We start from the raw sequence: 15,784 nt of genomic DNA, 5'->3' as shown, positions 1-15,784 counted from the left end.
TTTTTCCTACCCAATTGATACAGGCTCCAATTGTTTCATTTTTATTATTTGATTAGAGGTGGAAGGTGGATTATTGACTTTCGCTTGATTCAAGTTTTGTTTACCTCCTTTAATTGTGGAAAATTAAGTTTCTCAGCTAAAATCTTTTTATGTGGAATATCTCAATATTTATCAAAGATTGAACCATCAGATTCATCGGATTTCAATTTAAATAACTGATGAAATTTCTTCTTAGCTATTTAAAACATGTTTTTACCGTTTATCTTAATAACCTCTGCTGTTGACAACTTTTTTACTAATCCTTGTATAATTAAAACCCTATTGCAGAAAATTTTAGGTCTATAGAGTGTTTACCCCAGGAGAACAGCCCAGGTTTTTAGTGTTGACAATTTTGTTTTCAAATGGTAGCCGGGGCAACATAAGAAGGAAATCTTTGTGTATGTCTATAATGGAACATATGCTGCTTACTTTGTGCCAGGGCTCTCCTCGTGGTGAACTTACTATATAACACTAGATTGAGCACGCTGAGTCTAAACAAAGTAACCAGTACTGTTTTCCAAACAATGACATGAGAAAAACTTGTAAGCTAAGTAAATAAATTGTCATAAAACCTAAACATTTTTCTTCTTCTTCTCTCTTCTGTCTTAAATTCTCTTTCCTGCCTTAAAAATACATGTTGGTCGATTTATAGGTGGTGGCTTCCTCCCTACTGTTCACATGAAGTTTATATCACTATGAGATATATGTAATAAGGGGAATGCTCTGATGTGTCAATTGTCGAATATTGATGACTGTGTGAATGCGTGTGTGTATGTGTCTTATCTTTTTCATATGTCCCATTATTCAAACTCATATTCACGGACAAGGGCTTTGCGGAAGCTCTTTTGTGAATAGTAGTTTTGTTTGCTTCGGTTCTCACATAAAATATTAAGGTTCATTTCCATCATCAGTTACATCATTCAAAAATGTTGATATGAGTTGTGTACTTATAAGTTTAAAGTTAAGTTCTACTGTATTATTGATACATTATGATATAGTGAAATTGACCTTTCTGAAGTGCCTAGTATCTTTAAATTGTTAGTTATAGGTATCTGATGAGATGTTTTGTATTTTGTTGTATTGCTGATGTAAACAATAAAACTTGAATCTTGTAGTTGTTCAACTGCATTGTTTAAAACTGTAAAATAATTGTAAATTTATGTGAAGTTTGTAAATTAATGTCGCGTTGTTTTTTACAAATGAATTTACAAATCAAGCTGTGCTTTCCGCACAGGGTCATTCTAGTTTTTTATTCATTTATGTTTTGTGTTTATTTCCAATGAAAAAATAATGATTTGTCATTATCTTTGTTACCCTGTATCTAACCTGTAAAAACCATTGAACCCGAATGTGGTCTATATGGAATATATTTCTTTTGGAGGTTTCCTCTCCTTATATAATCCTATCGGGTCATCCTTTATTTTCTAATCTTCAATCTTTTTATTTCAGAAACTAGACTGGGACGCAAAAACAAAAGGGCTGGTGTTGAGTTCGTTCTTCTGGGGTTACATTGTTACTCAAATTCCGGCGGGGCACATAGCGGGCAAGTTTGGGCCCAAGTTCCTCCTGGGGGGGTCCATGGTGGTGTGTGGCATTCTGACTCTCTTGACTCCCGTCATCTCCATGCAAGCTGGCTGGAAGTACTTGTGCTTTCTCCGCTTTCTGGAAGGTCTATGTCAGGTGAGAAAGATTATCGGGATTGTCACATTAATTTATCAGTGTGAACAGGATTCAAATCAAATCAATTTATTTTCCATTTTTACAATGTATACAGAGCATGAAGTTACCATAGTGACTGAAATAATTACCATATAACTAAAAAATCACAATCATACCCTGAAGAACATTAGAAAAAATCAACATATATGGAAAATAATCCCAAAGGTTACAAAAACCTGTTTGGGCAGAAAAAACTACTTAAAATAAAGAAGTGTTACAGTTAACAAAACAAATTAAGAAAGAGTAAAAAAACCTAAAAAGACGAGAAAAAAAGGAAAGAGAACTTCAGTATCAGTTTAACATTGTCTGTCTAATTGCTTTAAAATAAATTGCTTTCTGATGTATAAAGTTTATTTATTCCAATCGGTACAAAAATACTTAATTAAAAAATGTGATGCATTTCTATTGATGTAATCGGAGTTGTACTTATGTTTATCATATTGTTTGTACTGAGTTCTACTCAGTTAATATTCAAGAATATAGTTCTACTGAGTTATGCTTTGAAAGCTGTGATGTTACAGCTTTTAGCTTGGTTGTACAAAAGCCTGTTAAATTTTAACTGAGATCGAATGCCACGAGAATCAATCAGAGAAGTCATCTTTAAAAAGTCTCCTCTGATTGTTTTCGTAGCATTTAATCACGATTAAAATTTAACCGGCTTTTGTGCAACCGATACCTTATCTGCTAGAATGGAAGTTCGATATTCAGGTTTTCGATGTTTGAGGATCGATTGTATTAATAATCGGTTGAATGAATTGGATAATTTTGAACCTCTGGTACTGATAAAGTTTATTCATAGTATTGCTGCTATTTCAATATTGCAATAATTTTGTATAGGCTAGTTGAAAGAACGTGATGCTCTGTGTGCAATAGGCCTTGTAAAACCTAGTAATAAAGTTTGGATTTTAAAGAATCCATGTATTTTTTGAGTTGTCGCATTACTTTATCAGTATGAGTAAAAATAGTTTGTATGACTTCTTTAAAATGAAATGCTTTCTAATGTATTATCAGAATTAGAAACACTTATATTTAAATAAATAATCATTTCATTTGTTCACGGACTAGCCATACAGATACAGTGTTACAGTTAAATAGAGATACATGCACATAATAATTATTCTACATGTATAATTTAAACATTAACATCCAATAGAAATGAAATTATATTAAAATGTAATTTCATGAGAGAGCACGATTTCACTATTTATGCCTCCACTAAATGTGGATTATCAATCAAGAATAATAGAATTATACTGCATAACTGAAAATTAATAACATGAAAAATCGAATTAAGACATCAAGAGAATAATTACAATTTAACAAAACTTGAATAACACAGCGATATAACAATTATAGATCAAACAATACTTCAAAGCATATTATCGAATTAACAGGCACATTAACATTACTTTATAATACTGCTTTGGATTGGTACAGGTACTTTCGGACAGGTACATCACATTGTATTTGAATTAAAAGATTTCAAGCTATTGAATAAACTTACAGGCATGCTAATGAGTATAATGATGGTAGTTGAGTCAGAACGAATCACTTGATTTAAAATAAGACTACACTACACTTGGGTGGAAATTTATTTTCTCAAGCCAAACAAAATGTGATTAATCTACTTGGGGGCATGCAATAAGAATTATTACACATATTTTATATGAACAGTAAACCCTATTTGTGAAATCACTTACTTAAGTATCAACACTACATTTACACTACAGAAACATTTATATTATTGAAATAGTGATGAACGTGCCAGAATATTGCTTTAGTAGGGTAAAGAAAATTTTGTCAATGCAATTAAAGAAACTAGTAGTACATTACAATTTGTATTCTTGTTTTTTAATATTTTATCAATTCTATTTTATAAATGCAATTAAAGAAATTAATACATTGTTGTTAAATTATTGTATTAACTTAGATAAACAATATATTTGTCCAACTGAAATATTGAAGAACGTATTAGAATGTTTTGAAAAAATAATGTTTAATTGTTGTTTTCAAAATTGATATTTTTTGTGTTTCAGGGTTGCGTTTATCCGTGCATCAACACACTGATGTCGAAGTGGGCTCCACCAGCTGAAAGGAGTCGACTGTTTGCCTCTGTTTTTAGTGGTGAGTTGCAATTACATATCAGGGGCCTGATGCAAATTTAAATTGTTTTGGCAACCGGGCAACTTCTACGAGTAATGCGGTGCTAAATTATGCAAGTGTAAGTGAAATAGATTATTGCAAGGATGATGATAATAATATTGTTCGATATCGATAGGGGGTTATCACGGATAGGGGGGTTATAAATACGAGGATATTCAAAAAGTAAAGCCATTTGGTTTTGAGAAAAAAATATATAGTTATGATAATTATTATTAAACGAAAATCCAAATTAAATGCTGTAATTCACCCCGAAGACTTCTGCTACTGCAAATGTTGACAAAATTATAAAGTAAAAAGTTTTTGAATAGTAGTGCTCATCGAATTTCCATCTAGCTTTTTACCCTGTTGTCAATATTTGCAGTAGCAGAAGTCTTCTTGGTGATTTGCAGCATTTAATTTGGATATTCATTTAATAATAATAATAATTAATTCATTAGCATTTGAATAATTGCATTATCTCAGTAATTTCCATCTGTATAATATACACTATAACTATATTATAGTTATGAGATGAGTTATAAGGGTCAAAAGATATTGAAGCGGTAGAATGTAAGGTAGCTAAGAGTGTTTTAATAATGCATGCATCTAAATGTCTCCGTTTCCTTCTATTCAAATCAATCACATTCCAATCAAAATTCGGGAATGAAATAGTAAGCGCTATAAGCATGTCTCTCCATTTACATTCATTTTATAGTTATGTGTTTTATCATTGTTGAATGAATAAATAAATAAAATACATTTGAATTATTCCAAACACTCTCAGGCATCTTCTCTGCTACCTTGTTTGATACATTCCACCTTCGCCGCTCCACTTTGTTTTAGCCCTTAGAAGTTGCAAAACTTCATTATTTCCTACCAGTAGTTCTGTGAACAGTAGACCTCACGCAGTTTTCTCATCCACAAGTATCTGATGTCACCTGTTCTTGTTGATTTAGTTGAATCACAATTCACAGTTGAATCATAATTTACTCTTAAAAACTGTTATTTGTTTTCTCCAAGATAAAAAACTCACTTATGTTAATAAACTCAGTTCACGTTTGAATTTGTATCCCATATGATAATTTATCCAGTTCCGTGATAATCTTTCCATCTGATAAGATTATTTCTTAACTATTTTTAAAATATTTTTTTTCAATCAAGAATATTAGAATTTCTTTAGCATTATTTAGTTCATTTAATAATTTTTTATTTCATTTTCAATCACCTAAATTTGTTTTTCAAATGTGAGAATATTGATAGGCTACTGATGGACACGCATCATAAAAATATTGAAACCCTACCTTATAGAAATAGACACGGCCAGATATCTGTGTAATGCATGCAATGAATAATCCACTTGTCAGCTGATTCATTATGAATAATTCTATAGTCTGATTGATCTTGATATATTCAAAGTAGATGATATATATAGTGATATCAGAGTATGGAGGAATTCCTTTCCGTTTCATATTATCCTTGAAATGCAAAATTTCAAAAAAACCTTGTGTATATATGACGCGCAGTTGAAAAAGGAATACTCCTGCCAAATCTCATCGAATTCTATCAAAGCGTTTAGCCGTAATCGCTCTACATACAGATAGACAAAAGAAAATACGAGTTAAAACATTATTTGTAAATATTTCCAGTAACAGAATTCTTCGGGGTGGTTGACAACATCCAATGTGGAATTTCGTCGAATAATTATTTCATGAAAGTTTTTTATTTTATAATTGTTACAAAAAATAAATAAATTGTGTATGTTTGTGGCAGGCTCACACTTAGGCACAGTGCTGACCTTGTTACAATGTATGATGAATAAATAGTGTATGTTTTGTATGTTTGTGGCAGGCTCACAGCTAGGCACAGTGCTGACCCTGTTCGCGGCGGGCATGCTGGCTGGAGGCGGGGGCGGCTGGCCGTCCATCTTCTATGTGACGGGGGCGGTGGCAGTGGGATGTGCCCTGATCTGGTTGGCAGCTGGCTCTGACAGTCCGGCTGATCACCGTTTCATCTCCGCCGAAGAGAGACGCTACATTGAATCGGCGCTAGTCCATAGTTCGGCCAAGAGCAAGGTGAACTTCAAACAAATCATTATTATTTTCAAAAAATGAATTCTAATAATCATTAACACTAACACTAACGAGTGGGACACTAGAGAGAGATGCCAATGAGTGTGTATCCATCTCGAAGTACTGGACCTAGAAATAAAGATTAAATAATATTCCATAGGAATAAATATAAAAAAGTATGAATTTTCCATTGAAGAATGTGATACAGCAATTTAATTATAATGAACCGTATGCTTGTGATTCCAGTCAATGAAAGTACCGTGGAAGGCGATAGCTACTTCTGGACCAGTCTGGGCCGTCCTGATCACACATCTGGCCCAGAACTGGGGCTTCTGGACACTCTTAACACTCATGCCAACCTACATCAACTCGGTGCTTGGATTCAATATCAAGAGTGTGAGTAATATTTATTCATAGACAATTTGATTGATTCTTAATTACAAATGACAATGTATTGCCAGGTCTTTCAAGACCCATTCAGGTAAAATCAACAGAAATTCTCCAAGCTTTTAGCACACATGATATGTTTTATTTTTATAGTGTAATTTTGTTATGATCGTGTTCTATTTTTATAGAGTTATTTTTGTTATGCACTTGTATTTTCGTTTTATGCTTATTATATTTTTAAATAAAAATTCAAATTCAAGATTAAAAATTGTTGTCATTGACTGTGTTTTTGACATTATTGTTGTCATCAATAGTAGTGTTATTCTGATCTCATTGTTATCAATCGTTGCCTTGGCATTGTTGTAACTATTGTTTATTCCTCTAAAAACACAGATAATTAATATTTGAACTGAATTATTTTGAAATTTTGAATTATTTTTTTAACTTTATTGTTTTAGAATGGAAAGCTGTCTTCTCTACCCTATCTTGGGAATTTTATTCTCACATTGAGTTTTTCATGGTTAGCTGATGTGATCTATCAGAGGCGAATCCTGTCAACGAGTACTGCTAGAAAGATGTTCAATAGTATTGGTGAGTAGTGAATTCTAGCAGTAAATCCATTCATTCAATCGATTCTATTTTGTCTAACTAAAATAGTTGTACACAAACATGTAAAATCACTTACAATGAGCCAAAAAATTTTAGAAAGTGATACCTTAGGTAACTGAATTCAATAAATTTTTATCCATGGTATTGATGAATTTTAAAGTTTCATAGTATGAGTTGATACAAGTCTATAGTTTGAACATGAAGTTGAACATCCAAATTCAAATTGTTCATTTGCCATGAAGCACAGTTGTTATAAGTAAAAGTTTATAAAAGAGTCGACTGTTTGGTTTTTTACAGAGTCGAGCAGACAAATCGCATGGTTTTGTTCATTGAAATCACACTTTGAAACAAATGTTCCACTTATATACAATAGAATAGAATAGAATGACTTTTTTATTTATGTTGACGTGGCGAAGTTTGGACAATAATGTCCACTCTACCACTTAACCAAGTCGTTAGCAAACAATACAATACAAAATATGCAGAAATAACAAAAAAATTGAAGCTAGAAATTACCATAAAATGTAAAAAATATGAAAATCAATATTGAATAATAAAAGTCTTTTAAAAAATAAGTGTTTTTCAATAAACTCAATCACTTCACTGCTGAAAGAAAAGGCAAAAAATAAATTAAAACAAAAATAATAGACAAGCTACTGAAGAGAATTAATACAGTAAGAATTGGATTCAAAGATGAATTTGTTTATTTTATGTATAGTGGATATGGATATGAGGAAAAAGAACCTATGTAGGCCTAACAATATTCAATAAAAGAGAAAGAGAATAGAGAAATGTGGGGAAAATCAGATGACAAATAAGAAGATTTTAAATAGGAAACATTTTTAAAAGAAAGAGGCTAAAATGTAGTTACTTAATCGATACATATTTTTGAGAATTGAAATAGATACAGAATTGCAATGCAATACGTTTTGCAGAATAATATGTTTTATAGACAAGGAAAAAAACTGCAAAGCGAAAATAATAGGAATTTAAAGGACAAGCACACACCAGACATTCAACATTCACACTCGTAAGCATCCTGAGGATACTGATAACTTTAATGATAGCAAGATCAAGCCGAATATATTGCAACTAATGAGTAGATGAAATATGATTTTGATACAATCAGAAAAATTATAAAATTTGAAATACGACGTGAGCCCAGTATTGTCCTACCTGGAAAACCTCAATTGTTGAGAATACATAAATATCATACTAATGTTTTTAAACTCATGAAGATTTGATCAAGTTTTATTCTGCTACTTTTTAGTCTCTTTAACCTCATCGATGTCAGATTAGTCATCTTATTTTAAGCCGTGTTTCCAATGAATTTCTGCTCTGCTTGCCAGAGAAAGAATACTATTGGTATTCGAACAAGCAGTTCGTAATGGAAAGACACATTGGAGAATACCATTGGCTCCAATGGGAGCATTCACACAGTTTGATCCTGTCGATGTGTGAAAACCTTAACATATCACTATAACATTGGTTTTCATGGGAGTTTCCCATAAAGTTTGATTCTGCCAATGTTTAAACACTTCCATGTATGATATATCACTTTCAAATTGGTATCAATGAGAGTCTTCTCATATTATGTACAATTGTGAAGCGACAATTTGTGTAGGCCTCTCGTCCTAGCGATGTATATGGTAATTTCGAATGAAATGAACAATATACACTTATATTTGACTTTTGCAAGCAATGCGAATAATATTATATTCAATCAAGTAAAAACAAATTTATTATTTTAAAATAAAGAACGAAAGATGACACGGCCCTGCGTTTCCAGGGTAGAACCTGGGATGAGGTATTTCAAACAGCAGAAACAGAAATCTCCAGGGTCACCACATGGATGGGGAACAACCTATTATCACTAAATGCAGGAAAAATAAATTTCTTAACCTTTTCTATAACTGATAGCAACAAACCATCAAAGTCATCAATGAAGCTCCATTATTGTAAAGGGGAGAATCGAAACTGTGATTGTCCTCTCATTAAGCGCTCTGATAATATCTAGGTATAATTGTAGATGATCGATTGAAATGGGATGAGCATATATCGTACACAACTAAGAAAATATGGAAGCTCATTTATAAGTTCTACCAGCTTCGTCATATAATTAGTAAAGATACGATTAAAATAGTATATTTCTCACTTGTAGAGTCACTTTTGAGATATGTGCTGTTGGTTTGGGGTGCAGCAAATTACAACTTAATAGATTCAATTCTTAAAGCTCAGAAACGTATTCTTAAGGTTATGACAAACAGAAACAACCGTTTTCCAACAAGTGAATTGTTCACCAAAAGTAGAGTTCTCAGCGTCAGACAGTTATATGTATTAGTTTTAGTAATCTATATTAAGAAGAATACAAATTTTACCGATTTAATTTTCCATAGCCACAACACCAGAATTAGAAATCTGAATTTTCTTCTCGTTCCCAGAATGAACACAGCTTTTGGTCAGATATCTGTACAATATTTAGGTCGTAGAATTTACAATAAAAACCCGCAGATCGCAAAGGACGAAATAAATATAAATAGATTTAAAAGAGCAGTACGGAATTGATTATATGATAGTGGCATTTACCAGACCGAGGAGCTCATTGTAAATAGGATATAGGATGAACTACTGTCTTCTTTTTATTCTACCTTCAAGGCTGTGCAAAGGCTAAAAATAAACTTTCTACTAGTGATAGTTTTCAAAGTTTTTCGATTTGTATATCATCAAGCTATCAAAATGAAAAAGTTTTCTCTGGAAAACATTTTGTTTCCGATCATTACTTTTTGAGATATGAGCGCCAGAAGTTTGAATTTTTGGGGCAGAACATTTCAAATTCGGTAAGATATAAATCCATGAGATTTGAAGGATGGATTCCTCATAGTATTGTTGATCTAGTAAAACAAAAATTTTCCGAAAATATCAATTTTTTAAATAGTTATTCAATTTACTAAAAATAACTTTTAGTTGAGTTATTTTTGGTAAATTGAATAACTTTTTCAAAAATTGATATTTTCAGAAAAGTTTTATTTGACTAGATCAACAATACCATGAAGAATCTATCCTCTTAATCTCATGGATTTATTATGTCTTACCGAATTTGAAATGTTCTGTCCCAAAAATTTTATAAACTTTAGGCGCACATATCTCAAAAAGTAATGATTAGAAAAAAAAATGTTTTCCTGAGAAAACTTTTTCATTTTGATAGCTTGATGATATATATAAATCGAAAAACTTTGAAAAATATTACGAGTAGAACGTTTATTTTTAGCCTTTGCACAGCCTTAATAACCAACAAACCTTTATAACTAAAATTACGAATTAAATTTTTTATACATGTTTTAGAAAAGAATATTATGATCACCCCGACACATATTATTATAGTGGGGTATCATAATTAGAACTAAGTTTAGTATTAGTAATTTTGTATGTATAATATAACAATTATGTACATGTTTTTGTCAATAAACTCTTCTGGTTGCTATTCATTGGTAATCAGAGAAATTATTGTAATTATAATAATTATTTTAATAAAAATAACAATTATTTTATTCATTTTTTTAATATTTGAATATTATATTCAATTAATTAACTATTTTGATCTAAGATATTCTTTTTCTAAGTACATCATTTTAATAATTTATTATTGATGTATTCATAAATAGTGGATTTTTGCATTCTGTATATTTGTATTGAATCTTTTAGAAAATAAATTTGATTTGATTGAAAGTCAGGGCTTCAGCCTTTGTTAACCTTATTTTGTAAATTGTTTAGGTCTGTGGGGTGCCGCATTCGCCCTAGTTCTGCTAGGCGCTGCCGATCACTCGGTGACCAGTGCGGTGACTCTGCTCACTATGGCCGTGGCCCTGAATAGTGGCACTTTCATTGGCTTCCTCGTCAACCACCTCGACTTGGCGCCCAACTTCGCCGGAGTCCTCATGGGCATCACCAACGGTATCTCCAACATCACCTCCATACTGGGCCCTATCTTCGCCGGCATCATACTTACTGATGAGGTCAGTGCTGACTTCAATTTAATTTAATTTTTATTGATCTCATTGCATAACATCATTGTCTGGGAGTATTCTCATTTGATTGGTAAATTGTCAAATTAGTCTCATAATATACAGGTGAGCATAAATTATTGAATGCTTTATAATATGACTGCTAATAGAATAGAGTACAAAACTTTATAATATAGATATTATTTATAATTATAATTTAACTTTATAATATAGATATATATTTTTAATAGAGTACAAAAGCTTTATAATATGACTGCTAATAGAAATATAGAATAGAGTACAAAACATAGGATAAGCTATCTGAATAGACGACCAAGGCAGTAAATAAGTAATCATAGTGAATAATTATTTCAAGTTTCACGCTAAATGTGAGAATATAGATACTTTTTTTAGAATTCTCATGTAGCCTTATAAACTTGTATATCATAATATTGAACAATATACTTCGAAGCTAAATATTGATAAATCATCGATACTGTTATGTAATATGTGTCACTTCATATGCGACTGTCGGCCTCAGTAACCACTCTTTAGCGCTAGTTTTGTAATCAATTTTTATATCACACCCTCAAACAGGTCTAGTACCTCGAGATGCAAATACTCAATTGGCATTTCATTTTATTTTGTAATATTATTTTTCCATGTTGTAAAATTTGTATTGCTTTTATTATGTATTTCTAAGATGTTGTAATTTTTTATTTCTGCCAATAAAAAAATTTCCATTTTCAAATATGACGAATTGCAGACTAATTTAATTGTGGGAAATTTAGAAATCGTTGTGAGAATGAAAAGCAAGTGATTCGAAAGCATGCTCCAGTCAGTATGATTAGAAATTTTATATTTTTCTCAATTATATCAGTCGACAAGTCGTCAATTTAGTGTAAAACTTTATAAAACATAGTTTTTAATGGATCAAGAACTATTATATCTCGTAGTATAGTATCTGGCTGTGAAAGTCACTAATTAATATAGTAAAAACCGCACTATCTCAACTATTAATATAATCATGCAGTATTTTATTGATGAGTATGAAGAAAATGCGTCTAGAGGCAATTTTTGAAACAAATAGTGACAATTTTTGAAGAAAAATTATTTTAATACAATATTTGAAGTAGAATGGAAATTTTGATAAATCAGAGGAAACTTGTTGTTTTTGCAATACGAAATTGAGTAGTCAGCTTAAGTCACCAATAACTTTTCAAATGTAATGTTAAGATTTAGTCATCCAAAAGCATTGAATTACTGAAACCTTGAACCTTGATAAGTAGAGTTCAATATTGGATCAAAACCCACATTGCTTCACATAGTCATCTTTTTCGCAGTAAATACTATATTTGTCAATTACACCTAGAGCTTTGTAATGGAAGTTCAAGCTTTTGAAATTATAAATTCTAATTTTAATTGATAGCATCTCTTGATACATTATAGTGTGTGTGTCTTTTAATTTTTGCAGAAATTTTACAGCACATTTTTCAATTTGCATCCTACTTCTATATTCGACCTGATTCTTCATTTATTCACTCTTATTCTACACTATTTTAGTCATTCTCCTTTAAAACCGCCTTTCCATTTTTCAGACTGATGTGAACGAATGGAAAGTAGTGTTCTACCTTTCGGCCGGCATATTCTTTTTCGGCAATAGCATTTTTGTTATCTTCGGTACGGCTGAGGTTCAGAAATGGAATACACCTGAAGGCGAGTCTAAAAAGAATGGTGAGTGTCTTATACCATAGATGAAGGATAAGTAAGTATCAGTAAGTATCAGAAGGATAAGTAAGGATAAATAAATACTATATTATTCTTGTCTCTGCTTATACTGTCTTCCAATACATTTTATTATTCTCATACACATTTTGTGTTCCTATTATAACTCAACATTTACATAGTTCGTTCAATAATTCTCAAGTTTTTTACTACTTAGTGCGTTCTTTATTCCACTTCCCTTATCAACTTTCTAAAATTCGTTTTCATTATTTTGGGATCAGAAATTTCTGTGTTTGGAACGAAACATAACCTCTTTTGGACTAATCGAAATTCAGGAATGAAATAGTAAGGGCTGAGTAACTTTTTCAATTTTCAAGCATTCAATGATTATTTGTGTATTTAATTGATGAATAAAGAATAAATATTTTAAAGTTGATCGATTTAGTTTCAACGCTAAGAAGTGCATCATCTTATTGCATGAATTAAAATTATAAAATTCAGTCTGCATTGGCATTGCTATCACTCTCCCATTATAAGTTCTATTTGAGAAAATTATTTTTGAAACTTTCTCACAATCTCAGTCAGATAAGTAGTTTAAAATCTGTGTAAATTATTTCATGAACTACCGAGAATCTTAATTAACTAGCTATCATAAAAGTGTTTTATCTTACAACTATATGTCTGGATTTTTCCAACAAGTGGGATAAAAAGTATTCTTCTCTATTCTGTGTATAGCTATAGTTTATTCAATTTCTGATTTAATGTTTTGAAACAATGGTTAGCAACTTATCAAAAAGTTCTTTCATTTCTACATGTGCAAATCATAAAATTTTATTCATGTTCCTGATCTGTAATTAAATAAGCTTGAATATAATTAACACGTGTGTTTTAAATGATTACCATTACCACTTTTCAACTTGTTTTTATCACTTTATAGTATCTGCACTGTCTTGTCTTTATAGTAAAGTATCTGTATTGTCTTGTATAGAACTCACATTCCATTATAAGTATCATTCTTTGATTAATTTATTGATCATATTTCAATAAATCTGTTAGCATTTTTATCTATTCGTTATTCTATTTCTCTTGCATTTGGCTTCCAGATGAACCTTGACGTTTCTTTGGGATGATCAGAAACAATAATCAATTGAAATGTTGAAAAAATCTGGAATTGGGAATCCATCTCCATGAGGTACTGAGGATTTAAATCTAGAATTCATAAAGTTCTGGCAATATCTTGTGAACTTAGGCATTGCTACTAATGCTTTAAGTCCAATGTTCATCAATTTATTATTTGAGAACTCAAATTGATCATATGATTGATCTAAAATTATAATTTTTTGTCATTGCCAAATCAATGTAAGGTCTGTTGCGTCATAGGTAGGTACTTTAATCTTAATAGGTACTTTAGAATATATGCTTGTTCAAATCGTGGAAAAATTGAGTAAGCTATTGTACGCAATTACTATATCATAGAATTTGTGTGTGACCTAAGTAGTCTAGCTACTATTGTATTTTGACATTTTTTAAAATTCAAGTGACCCAAAATTCAATTTAATCTGGACATGGAGCATATGCTAAATATGATTTTAATAATGATTATGACACGCGTACACTTTTAACAGTCTGTGACTCTATCTTCACTGGGTATCCAATGATTTCCTACCATATATTTGTAGTTATAGAGCCAAATCTACCAGTTAGTTGAATATTATTATGTGTGATAATTACACGTTATTTTCAATCATGGTCTTTGATTAGATACATACTCTCTTTCATCAGGATATCGTTACATATTTTTCTGATAGTGAAAGATTTTATTTTCCCAAAAAATGTTATTGTTTGAAATATTATATTCAAATATTTTTTTATTGAATTTATTGTGAGGAAGACCTTTTTGAATCTGAATTTCAATACCTATTGTTCTTTATGTCTGTGATGTTTTAATATAGTATAATTTATTACGCACATTGATTGGAAGGCTTATATTATACAGTACAATTGTGCAGTACAAAAATGATCATAATTTAGTACAAATTTAATGCATTTCATGAAATAACTAATATTTCCTGTAGTTAAACTACATCATTATATTTGCATTATGATATATTAATACATCTCTTGATATATTACAAAGAAAAACTCTCAATCTAAAATTTAATGTAAGCCTACTGTATATAGGCTACTATTATATCATTATACTTACAAAAATCCAATTTTGTTGTTACTGATCTGGTATATTTTCAATATTTAGCTTAGATTAACAATGCATTTATGTATAAAAACATCCCTTTAATCCATTCCATTTAAAAATTTCTTGTATTTTCATTTTTGAATGATTAAACTATTTTAGATTTCTAATCCCCCCTTTCAATATTATATTCCTTTCTGTGTAAAGCTCTGTATAATATAATTATACTTTTCACTATTTTATGTGTGTAACTATGTATGTGATAGAAATCAGCTATTATGTTTTTACCATAATATAGTATATTTTGTCTAGTTTTGAAGTCAATATTGATTTTTCCAAAATGTATTGTATTTCTGGACATTCAATGTTCAATTTGTTGAATTTTGTACAAATACGTGCCTTACAATTACTTTATTAAAGTTTTTATGAATGTTCATGAACTACTTTTAATTAACCTAATCCATGTAATACATGAATCTGAAATCCACATATATTTGAATATTTCAGAAATTTTTTAATAGATATCGATTGATATAACTTAATTATTACATTCTTTCCAATTATACCAGATTCACTAGAGGTAATGCTTATCATATGAGATGTGATTGGACTGTATCGTTTGATTCAAAGCAAATAATCAGAGATTAACTCAGTGATCTTTATTTGATGTTCGTATCTTATACAGTAAAAGTTTGTTGCTCTTATGTAGATAATGACTCCATAAAGTGAAGTTCTGATCTATAACTTACTGATTTGGTGAACTGTTATTTGTTTTTATTGCATAGCAATAGTTATTTTGATAGAAAATAACGTGAAAATTAAGAGGGCGTTAAAATCAATCGATTGAATACCACAAGGTGGGTAGTTCTATTTTAATGAATGAAATGATAATGATTCAGAAG

The 15,784-nt window shown here is 30.6% G+C and overlaps 1 protein-coding gene across 4 annotated transcripts in view; it reads left to right on the top strand.

Moving 5' to 3' along the window:
- Window positions 1–14,808, top strand: part of LOC111045448 (putative inorganic phosphate cotransporter) — a 39,079-nt gene extending 24,271 nt beyond the window's left edge. For all 4 annotated transcript variants that reach the window (XM_039437219.1, XM_039437220.1, XM_039437221.1 and 1 more), the window contains 8 exons: window positions 1,489–1,719; window positions 3,795–3,882; window positions 5,749–5,972; window positions 6,216–6,365; window positions 6,815–6,947; window positions 10,737–10,978; window positions 12,565–12,700; window positions 13,795–14,808. In XM_039437219.1, the coding sequence (XP_039293153.1) occupies window positions 1,489–1,719; window positions 3,795–3,882; window positions 5,749–5,972; window positions 6,216–6,365; window positions 6,815–6,947; window positions 10,737–10,978; window positions 12,565–12,700; window positions 13,795–13,805 (1,215 nt within the window). In that variant the 3' untranslated portion in view covers window positions 13,806–14,808. The remainder of the gene's footprint in view (window positions 1–1,488; window positions 1,720–3,794; window positions 3,883–5,748; window positions 5,973–6,215; window positions 6,366–6,814; window positions 6,948–10,736; window positions 10,979–12,564; window positions 12,701–13,794) is intronic.
- Window positions 14,809–15,784: the final 976 nt, after the last annotated feature.

Source organism: Nilaparvata lugens, chromosome 10 (assembly GCF_014356525.2).
Source record: "Nilaparvata lugens isolate BPH chromosome 10, ASM1435652v1, whole genome shotgun sequence".
Lineage (NCBI taxonomy): Eukaryota > Metazoa > Arthropoda > Insecta > Hemiptera > Delphacidae > Nilaparvata > Nilaparvata lugens.
The sequence above is the reverse complement of the archived record's forward strand: the minus strand, read 5'-3'. Positions and strand labels throughout refer to the sequence as shown.